At 41.4% G+C, this 11,324-nt stretch overlaps 1 protein-coding gene across 1 annotated transcript in view; it reads left to right on the top strand.

Annotated features, from left to right (window-relative positions):
- The first annotated feature begins 3,544 nt into the window (after positions 1 to 3,544).
- The window catches only part of prkacbb (protein kinase, cAMP-dependent, catalytic, beta b), a 14,248-nt gene continuing 6,468 nt past the window's right edge, over positions 3,545 to 11,324 (top strand). Inside the window, exons 1-3 of the mRNA XM_060875062.1 lie at positions 3,545 to 3,800; positions 10,644 to 10,705; positions 11,050 to 11,178. Coding sequence (XP_060731045.1) covers positions 3,755 to 3,800; positions 10,644 to 10,705; positions 11,050 to 11,178 — 237 coding nt within the window. The 5' untranslated portion in view covers positions 3,545 to 3,754. The remainder of the gene's footprint in view (positions 3,801 to 10,643; positions 10,706 to 11,049; positions 11,179 to 11,324) is intronic.

The raw sequence follows: 11,324 nt of genomic DNA, 5'->3' as shown, positions 1-11,324 counted from the left end.
CAGTGATGTACAAGATAGATTTAAATCAACACATAATTTGCACTTAAGGTGCACCGTGTGACCAAAACCAGGACTACGGCAACTACTACCTTGGTTTTTATATTCCCTCTTTTAATGGCATGTAGTGTTGAGCACATTTGAAGGTTGATGGTTCAATTCCAGCCTTTAGCCCTGTGTGCATAGAGTTCTTATATTCTTGTAGTGATTCAGGGGTTGCCTCGCTCAATCCAAAAGCATCAGGTGTGATTGGTGGTGTGTGATCCACGGTGTCCTCCACCTTGTGTCTGGAGTCTCTTTGGATAGGCTACCCATGTTCATGTGGGTTTCCTCCTGCTGTCCAAAAACAAGCATGCAGATGGACTGGTTAAGTTAAATTGCACATATGTGTGAATGTGTGTACATGGTGTCCTGTGATGGACTGGTGTTCTCATCCCTGGTGCCCAGTGTTTGAAAGCCCAAATTAAAGCTCTTCCTCATGTGAAGGGTGTGCTATTTGAATCCTAAATGCCCTACATGCCCTAAGTGATCTAAATGCCCCAAGTGCTCTAAATGCCCTAAGTGCCCTAAGTGCCCTAAATGCCCCAATTGCCTAAATGCCCCAAATGCCCTCATTCATCTTCTACCGCTTATCTGAACTACCTCGGGTAGTTCTGAACTACGCCTGTGCCTATCTCAGGCGTCATCGGGCATCAAGGCAGGATACACCCTGGACGGAGTGCCAACACATCGCAGGGCACACACACTCTCATTCACTCACACAATCACACACTACGGACAATTTTCCAGAGATGCCAATCAACCTACCATGCATGTCTTTGGACCGGGGGAGGAAACCGGAGTACCCGGAGGAAACCCCCGAGGCACGGGGAGAACATGCAAACTCCACACACACAAGGCGGAGGCGGGAATCGAACCCCCAAGGTGTGAGGCGAACGTGCTAACCACTAAGCCACCGTGCCACCTCCCCAAATGCCCTAAGTACAATAAATGCCCTAAGTGCTCTAAATGTCCTAAGTGCCCTAAATGCCCTAAGTGCCCTAAATGCCCCAAGTGCCCTAAATGCCCAAAATTCCCCAATTCCCCTAAGCGCCCCAAATGCCCTAAGTGCCCTTAATGTCACCAAATTCCCTAAGTGCCCTAAATGCCCTAAGTGTCCTAAACTTCTACTGCAATTTCTTCACTGTAACTACATAGTGAACATAGTGCCCTACGTAGTGTGCAGTGTGTGAACATCCTTTAATGCGGTGAGGAAAGGTTTTATTTCAATTAAATGGTCCTCATTGAGAGCAACCATCTGATTGGACAATGTGAACAGTACGTGATATTTTCGGCCAATCAAAGTGTAGCAGGCGGGATTTGTGGGGAAAAAAATACGAGCGCGGAAAGAAAATATGTCGCTGAGGCGCAAATCCGCCTACTACAGATCCAGTTGCCAGATCCATAGATTTCACGTCCATTTTACTTCTGAAGGTTGTTTTGTGTGCACACGTTTGGTTATAAAATTGTAAAACACTTTAAAGATTAGATTAGATTAAATCTACAACGGAGTATAAAAATGCTAAATATATCACAGATACCTAAATTATCATTACATTCTTATTTTAATCTCTACTTTGGCAGAGGATCATGATATCAGATGTGAGGCTAAAATCTAGCAATAAATCACTTAAATAACTTTCTAAATGCAATTACTCTTGAGTTCAGAATCAGAAGTGCATCGAGACCACACACCATGGCTTTGATTGAACAACCTACGTGAAAATATGAGCACACAAATTTTGCACTTTGTCTCACATTTCAGTTAATTACTGTTTTGTACAATACTTTACATTACCTCATGCAACTGCTGCTATAATATTGTGTTCATTCCAGTATTTCTGAACACGCAATATTGATGGAACATACAATATTTACACTGGTCAGTTATTGTGTTTTGTGTATTGTTTTGTATTGTGGTTTGCACTGTCTTTTGTCCTGCACTGTATTTTTGTCCTGCCCTGCACTGTTTGCACCAGGATGCACAGATGCACTTTATGTATCTGTGACTAACTTACTAAGTCCTTAGCTCTGTCTTTGCTTTTATGTAGCACCATGTTCCTGGAGAAACGTTGTCTCATTTCACTGTGTACTGCAACAGCTATATATGGCTGAAATGACGATAAAAGTTTCTTGACTTGACTTGACTTGACTTGACACCCAGCCATGTCTAGAGATTATTCCCATACAGAATAGGTTCTAAACCCTGGTCCTCAACCTTGAGTACGTCCTTGTGTCATGTACACTAAAAACCTACTGTTTTCTCTACTAACTCTGCTAGACATCATTCAACTGATCAGCAATCCTGTCTAAGTTGAAGACAGTGTTTTAGAGCACAGAAATCACTCAGATGTAGCAGGGTTTTCATGGGATCTCCAAGACCAGGATATGTACTGCAAAGTAAAAAAAAAATAATAAATAATAAAATAAAATAAAAATTTGCTAAAGCTGTACCTGTCTAAGAGTGTACTTTTACAAATTGAATTTTATATGTTATATTCAGACTAAACCCTATGTAAGAAGGCTTTCCTCTAGATTTGTGTCAGTCATCTGTATCTGGTCTTTATCAAATGAGGATGGGGTTCCCTTCTGAGCCTGGTTCCTCTCAAGGTTTCTTCCTCATATCATCTCAGGGAGTTGTTCCTTGCTCATTAGGGATAGTGATAGATATATAGTATTTTTACTTTTAAGTTAATCTTTTTTAAAGGCATTTTATACTTTAATTGTATATATTCACTTATTTATTTTTATTTTTATTATTTCTCTTCTTCTTCTTCTTCTTCTTCTTCTTCTTATTATTATTATTATTATTATTATTATTATTATATGTTTAATTGTATATATTCACTTATTTATTTTTATTTTTATTATTTCTCTTCTTCTTCTTCTTCTTCTTCTTCTTCTTCTTATTATTATTATTATTATTATTATTATTATTATTATTATATGTTTATTGCTTTTTCTCGCTCTTCTGTTTCCATGCTTCTGTAAAGCTGCTTTGAGACAATGGGAAATTGTTTAAAGCGCTATACAAATAAATTGAATTAAATTGAATTGAATATATTCTGTGGGGCTTTGTGTTTATTTAGCCACAACAGCTCTCGTAAGATCAGGCATTGATGTTACTTATGGAGGTCTGGGGTGCAAGTTTATTCTAATAATAATCAGAGGTGTTGAGGTGTTGAGGCTCTGTGCAGGACACTCGAGTTCATCAGCTCAAGCCTTAACACACTATATCTTCAATCTGTGCATAGGGAAACTGTTAAAACAGGCCTGGGCCTCTAATTTCTAGGCTAGAGAAACTGTAAAGACATTCTATACATTTCTAAGCTTCAAATTATGTGACAGCAATTTATGGAAGAACCACGTATGATCGCGTGTCCATATACATTCGGATATATGGTTTATGTGCTGAAAGCTGAAATGTGCTGAAATTCTACAAATGTATTTATTCTGTTGTAAAGCTTTGGCTAGATTTTATTTTGAAGTCACGGGTTTATATCGCACATCTGGCAACCCTGTTCCTACTACTGTGTAGTGAAGGGAAGATTAGAGCTCACTGTAAATCAGTGACAACGGGGTAATAACAGGGGGTAATACATCACTTGGGGGGTAATTATATCGTAGTGCGTTTTTACTAGAGTTTTATCATCATCAAGAGAAGTTTAATTTGCGTTTTCGCAGCGTTAAAGACAGACTGAAGTGTACATTGTTGACGATGGGAAACGCCGCGGCCGCTAAGAAAGGCAACGAGTTGGAGAGCGGTAACGTCCATTAACTTCATAATGTCTATTTATTTATTATTGTAATAAACACAGAGATTTATTTAACTGGCTTTAAACGAGTAAACGCACACCTTTATTGATCTGTGTGTTTCTGCACCGCACCGTACATTCGTCTTGTTTGTTGTTGTAGCTTGTTAGCTCGTTAGCTTTTTAGCTTGTTATATTTGGTAGCAATGTCTAAAGTTAACCAAACCAACAGGACAACTTGGTTAAACTCTTAGTTAGACAAAGGTAACGGTTAGATGGGTTAACTTTTACTTAAACCGACCCATTTGTGTAAACTAGCTGGCTAATGCAGTTAGCATGCTAGTTGGAAATCATGATAAGAATGAAATGTTAACGTTATTACAAATAAAAGAGCACTAGGGGAATAAAATTGACACGTATCCTGGTGGATGAAACGTTTAAAATGTTTTATTGCAATTGTTTTTTTGTTTTTTTTAAAGGAAATAGTAAATAACTACCGGCTACGCTAAGGCTTTTCGGCTGCTGTAGGCCCGAAAAGGTGCGTTCAGGATACCGTGCTATTTTAGGTTGAATCGGATATTGCAAACTCAGCACTTGTTATAAAAATAATAATAATGATGATGATGATAAAGATTTACGTCGGCTAAAGTGGGTTTGTGCTCGGGATTAAGCAGAAAACATCCGTCAAGATATCCAGAAAGTCGTGTTGTGGTGTGTTAGCAGGTTAAAAGTGTCATCGCTAGTTGAGCTAAAGATAAGAAAACCGTTAACTTGGCCGTGTGACAACAAAACAAAAGTTACACTATCCCAAGTTTACAGTTTATGTAGTTGTTTTAGATTTTATCGTTTATTCCGAAAACAGTAGCCCCTTTTTTTTTGTTAATGATAGCAAATTTTCCGACGACTTTGTTGCAGTTTTGTGTGTGTTCATGAATAGGAGACAACACCGTGTAACTGTAAATTTAGAGCCGTAGAGGAATTTGAACGCACCATGTATCGATACATTGAACAAGCCTGTATCATTTAATGTGTATATTTATGTGTGGATATTTATTTTAAACGATAAATCATACAGCAAACATAAAACGCACATTTCTTTCCTTGTAAATAGACTTTTATTTTGTTTTTTATTTTTTATTTATTTATTTTTTTTTTATGAAGAAGGCCTTTTTAGTACAGTTTGTTTGTATGCACATTGAACATGTGGTGTTTTCACTTAAAGGTGCAATAGTTGTTTATTTATTTTTACTATTACTTACTATGAATTAATTACTTACGTGAATAAATGGCCTGGATAATATGTAGAACATTTCCATAAATATGTAAAGACGTGTGTATAAATTAAAGGTTTAAAATATTTTGGTTTGGAAGTTTTGTTTGTGTGTTTTTGCGCCTTGTGTCAGTAAATTTTCTAGACACTGTACAGGATGATGTAGATTCTGAGAGCAGGAATCATTCAGATGTCAAACACACCCAGGTCTCAACCTCAGACGTCACGCCGACGAACCCGAACGTCCGACATAACGTACGGCACAAAACATTAGAAACACGTCAGGAGTTATCTGTTTTGTCTGGTTGACTCGAAGAGGGATTCCGTTAGACTATTTCAGTGAGCACGCCGGTCTGTTATTGTATCAACTTGGACCGTTCTTGCTCAATAAAAGATCCTAAGGAATCCAGACCTAATACTGTCTTTCTGACATATGAGCCTAATCTTTACAACGACAAAACGACACCGTTACCATTAGCCGTTTTGATGCGATTCTATTTGTAGAGTAAAGTCTTCATGACCCTAAAAATAACATAATACACATGTAGGTTGTATAATGGATTTTTTTTAGACTAATCTCCAAAAGGACTTTAGCAAATCGGTTACAAAATGATAGAGTATTTGTACAGCGTATAAACACGCACCAAACACATTTGCTCCTCTTTCCGCTATCAGACACGTAAACGTCAGCCGATACTGGGATTATTACACCGATACCGACATCTTCTCTTCGAGCCGGCTGTCCATAGATCCATAGAAACTCGCATCTCAGTATCAAGTTTCTGGTGTGGCGAGTAAAATGATCACGATTCTTTCACTAACGCTAATAAGTTGAGCTGCTGCTGCTGCTTAAGTGAGGAATAAAGCTGCATGTGACTTTCTCCCAGCTACCACAGATACCTCCAAGTTAGTCATGGAAACTAAATGTAATGAAGGTGACGTATGTTTACCTTCTTGTGATTGTTGCGTGATCAGCGTCTTATCTAACAGGTGAACATGTCTGTATGTTGTTCGATGTTAAGCAAATGTGAGCAGCCGTGTTGAATTCATGTCACCTGAACTCGGAGAACTTTGAGTTCTGGAGGATTGTTTTTTTTTTTATTTCTTAATTGAAGGTCAAAAAATTGCAATGATCCACATTAATAGGATTAACTGGTTGGCTTGACGAGGCCCGACGTGATGCGAGGTCACCGTTACCACACAATTTTCCAAACTTTAATTACAAACCCACACCTCCCGACCAATCGGAGTAGAGCGCCGTGGTTTCTCCGCCATGCCACGTTGCAGTCGATCTGCTCTTATTGAGATTCTATTGCATTGTGCGTTTCAGTGAATCCTAAAAATGACTTATTTTTGATTAAACCATTTTTTCCCCGAGAAGCATTCAATCACTCATGATCTTTTTTTACTGTCTCAGTTTCTGCAATAGTAAGAAATGGTTAACATTTAGTGTCATGTCTTTGTTATTTCTGTCTGTTGTTGGTATGCAGAGCTCTGTGGAAAATGACCCAGCGGTCTCAGAAGAGCTTCTCAGATTAATAAATGGTCCATTTACAGAAACACACACACACAAGCTCAGATGGTTGTCCTGTTCTGTAAACACTGGAGCATGGCTCAGCTCTGCCCGTATATGGTGAAGAAATGACTAATGTCCATTCATAAAACTCACAACTCAGCTCTGGGGTTTGTTGTTGTCTCTGTATAGACTCTCACTGTTCCCCTGGAGCATTTTAATCTCAGCACCATGAAGCTGCTCCACACACACACTCACGTTTGTCATTGACTCGAGCAGCTTGTCATCAGACCTTCGTCAGAGGATAAGGGTAATTACGAGCTTTGAAAGGCTTGACGTAAGCAGCCCCAGGCTCGTGTTGGTTTGAGCACGGCGCTGATAGCGAATATACACTGCGCTGCGAGATAGTGCCGACTCGGAGCCGCGTAAACATGATTTAGGTTTAAGTGCAGCAAGATAACTTCACTTTGTCTCAGGGAAGTGAGAGCTCTGAGGTGTTTCAGTTCAAATCGCACACTTCTGCACGACCTTAGACGATTTCACAAGCTGCTCACGCTGAGAAACACACACACACACTATATAGTAAGAGGAGCTGGATGATTGACGACATTTACAGAACAAATACAGTGCAGCAGTCAAGTGCTTCTCTGTTTCCACTAATCTGTGCTGTCATGCACTACAGAGAAAAACAGATGAGCTCGTTAATCAGAGCCTTCAGAATTACCTACAGTTTTGTGTGTGTGTGTTTGCAGGGAAACTACTAAAATTGGCAAAATTTTCCGCACATGATTCTTCTTTTAAACTCCTAGCAGTTGAACGTGTGTTGTGATGAGGTCACATGTCATTCTGAAAAAATCTTTTCATTTTGTTGTCATTTCTGCAACAGCAAAGATCATGAAATCCAGAAGGGACTGATTACTAAATCCATGTGGATGTGATGTCACTTTGCTTTGGAGTCAGAGACGAAGAGGATTTCCTGCCTTAAGGGGCACTTTGTTCAGTTGGAGGTGGAAAATTTGAGCCGGACACAGCATCAGTCTCTTTATATTTTTGTCTTTATCACGGTTCGTTTACGTGACAAAACCACAGTCACACATGAGTCCGGTTTCAGTTGAACCCCAGGATGATTCGGTCGCTCTGAAAAAGCGATTCCATCCTGAATGAATCCAGCTGTATATAAGGAACAAAGCCGGTGTGTATTTTAAGTTGCTTTTGGGTGACGTTTATCTATCGGACGGTGTGGAAGTCAGCAGGAGTGTGGTGTGTCCAGGAGATTTTAACAAAATGAATACATAAGCATGGTGATATGATTACCCGCAGGCGCTATGGTGAAAACAGAACGTGTTTCTGGTTACGGTGCCGTTCACCTCAGCTCCAGACTTTCCTCTGCGTGGTTTGAAACAACACTTATTCGTTCTGTATTCATGTAAAATCCAGAAGCTCCTCACATAGCCCATGTCTTAATTGACTCCGTGTCTGTGTTACCAAACAAACCAGAACTCCTTTTCTTAGCTGTTATCGGCTTGTCTGTCTCTCTTGATTTTATTATACAACTGACAAAAAGTTTAGTATCACAACATGCACAACTCTGTCTAACCAGATCACTCACCTCCTTTCTCTCAACATGTTTCAGACCAATAACATGGTCGATCGGTCTGTCTGATGGTCTGTCTGAGGGTCGGTCTGTTTGTCTGAGGGTCGGTCTGTCTGTCGGTCTGAGGGTCGGTCTGTCGGTCTGAGGGTCGGTCTGTCGCTCTGAGGGTCGGTCTGAGGGTCGGTCTGTCGCTCTGAGGGTCGGTCTGTCGCTCTGAGGGTCGGTCTGTCGCTCTGAGGGTCGGTCTGTCGCTCTGAGGGTCGGTCTGTCGCTCTGAGGGTCGGTCTGTCGCTCTGAGGGTCGGTCTGTCGGTCTGAGTGTCGGTCGGTCGGTCTGAGGGTCGGTCGGTCTGAGGGTCGGTCGGTCTGAGGGTCGGTCGGTCTGAGGGTCGGTCGGTCTGATACTCCTTTTCCACCAGAAAGAACCGGGTGCTGGTTCAGAGCTAGTGCTGGTGCTGGTTCAAAGTTGGTTCCACTGGTGAACCTTCTAAGAACCGGTTTTACCTTTCCACCGGTCAGAGAGCCGTCACAGAGCCGAGTCTGACGTCACTGTATATGGGTCACGTTACACAGCAACGTTAACGCAGCAGCGGCAAACACAAACACATCAACAATGGCGGATGTTGATTTACTGTTAATGCTCATGGCTTTGTGAACCTACATTGGCATACAAACGTGGCGAATCCAACGTGTACGTGCAGCTCCATGTAATCTGTATAAACGGAGGTTGTAATTATTATTATACAATTACTATGTAACATTATTTTATCATTAACACAGAAAAAAGTTAGCTACCTACTATCATGTAGCTACCTACTGTCATGTGTGCTGATAATAGATCATATTGCGGTAAAGTAAAAGTGTATTAAACATTAATATACTTAAGGTACATTATCTAACAGTAGCCCCGCCAACAGCCCCTGACACAAGCGGTTCTTAAGTCTGGACCAGCAACATTTTTTGCTACTTAAGAACCACTTTTATTGGTTCAGAGCTGGTTATTTGGCTGTCGAAAAACAAATAACTGGTTCTAAATTAGGCTCCGAACCAGCACTCAAACTGCCTTGGTGGAAATGGGGCATGAGTGTCTGTCTGCCTGAGTGTCTGTCTGCCTGAGTGTCTGTCTGCCTGAGTGTCTGTCTGCCTGAGTGTCTGTCTGCCTGAGTGTCTGTCTGCCTGAGTGTCTGTCTGCCTGAGTGTCTGTCTGCCTGAGTGTCTGTCTGCCTGAGTGTCTGTCTGCCTGAGTGTCTGTCTGAATGTCTCTGTCTGTCTGTCTGAATGTCTCTGTCTGTCTGTCTGAGTGTCTCTGTCTGTCTGTCTGAGTGTCTCTGTCTGTCTGAGTGTCTCTGTCTGTCTGTCTGAGTGTCTGCCTGTCTGTCTGAGTGTCTGTCTGTCTGTCTGTCTGTCTGAGTGTGTCTGAGTGTCTGTCTGTCTGAGTGTGTCTGAGTGTCTGTCTGTCTGTCTGAGTGTCTGTCTGTCTGTCTGAGTGTCTGTCTGTCTGTCTGAGTGTCTGTCTGTCTGTCTGAGTGTCTGTCTGAATGTCTCTTGTCTGTCTGTCTGTCTGTCTGTCTGTCTGAATGTCTCTTGTCTGTCTGTCTGTCTGTCTGAATGTCTCTGTCTGTCTGTCTGAGTGTCTGTCTGTCTGTCTGAGAGCCATTAAAGGAGGCTTTCTGGCGTGCTGCAGATGTTTTCACTTCTCCAGATAGAGGAACCGAGTTTACTTTAAAATCTTTTTTTAAACCTTGTTTAAAAGTCAGACTAAATTATTTGTAGGTACATACACATGCACACACAGAAGAAGCACACAGCCTCTGGTCATTGTATTATGGGATGTGGGATTTTCTTCAGTAAGTATTATGGGATGTCTGGTAGCAGAACTGAAAGTCAGTAGTGACGTCTTCTTCTCTGTGGCTCGGCTGATCCATGTCTCGTGCATATGATGTTATTGTTTCATCTGAAACGTTCTCCTTTTCTCTCTGTGTGTCTTTCTCTCTTTCTCACTCTCTCTTTCTCTCTGTCTGTCCCTGTCTGTCTCCTGGTCATCCCATCCATCTGGTTGAATGCTGCTGCAAACCCCGGTGATTTATAGAGACGTTTGGTATGAACATTATTTCACTAGATGAACACAATGACCGAAAACGTGCTGATTGATTGGCCTCAGTAGTGCGAAAGCACAACATTTGCCACAAAGCCACGTGACTCAAACCGTGTGTCGTTTAAAATCCATCCTTTTCTCTCATTGGGTCATCTAAAGTTCTGACTGTGTGAGTTTGTGTGTGTGTTTTGCGTTTGCATGCTCCTCTTTTGTGTAGAACGAGCTGTACAGTACACAGACTGGGTTAGCGCTACAGCTAGAGCTATAGCATGGTGGTGGTGTGTGCATTTTAGCTTTATTAGCATTAGGACTAGCAGCACGAGCATGGGTATGCTGATTTCTCTCTTTCTCTCTCTCTCTCATGCTCTCACTCTCTCTCTGCAGTGAAAGAGTTCTTAGCCAAAGCCAAAGAAGATTTCCTAAGAAAATGGGAATGTCCACCACAGGTGACACACATACAAACACAAACACACACACAGAGTGACAAGTGACTCACAGGGTTGTTACCATCATAAGCTGTACTTTCTTTCTTCCTTCCATCCTCGCTCCTTCCATCCATCCATCCTTTCCTTCCATACATCCATCCACCCACCCATCCATCCTTTCCTTCCCTCCTATCCATCCATCCTTTCCTTCCATCCATCCATCCATCCATCCATTACTTCCTTCCATCCATCCATTCATTCATCCATCCATCCATCCATCCTTTCCTTCCATCCATCCATCCTTTCCTTCCATCCATCCATTCCATCCATCCATTCCTTCCATCCATCCTTTCTTTCCCCTCTAGAGCACAACTTGTCTAGATGACTTTGACAGACTGAAGACACTGGGCACTGGCAGTTTCGGGAGAGTTATGCTGGTGAAACATAAAGGAACAGAGCAGTTCTACGCCATGAAGATCTTGGACAAACAGAAGGTGTGTGTGTGTGTGTGTGTGTTAACACTTTTTTTTTTGTTAGTACGAGAACCTTTACAGTATTATATATTTGGGACAAAGAGTTTTGCGTTCAGGATTGTTGATGTTAAATTTCAGGACACATCCTAAAAAATGACTAAGAAAGT

Source organism: Tachysurus vachellii, chromosome 7, assembly GCF_030014155.1.
Source record: "Tachysurus vachellii isolate PV-2020 chromosome 7, HZAU_Pvac_v1, whole genome shotgun sequence".
NCBI classification, from domain to species: Eukaryota; Metazoa; Chordata; class Actinopteri; order Siluriformes; family Bagridae; genus Tachysurus; species Tachysurus vachellii.
Note: the sequence above shows the minus strand (reverse complement) of the source record. Positions and strands in the feature narration are given on the sequence as shown.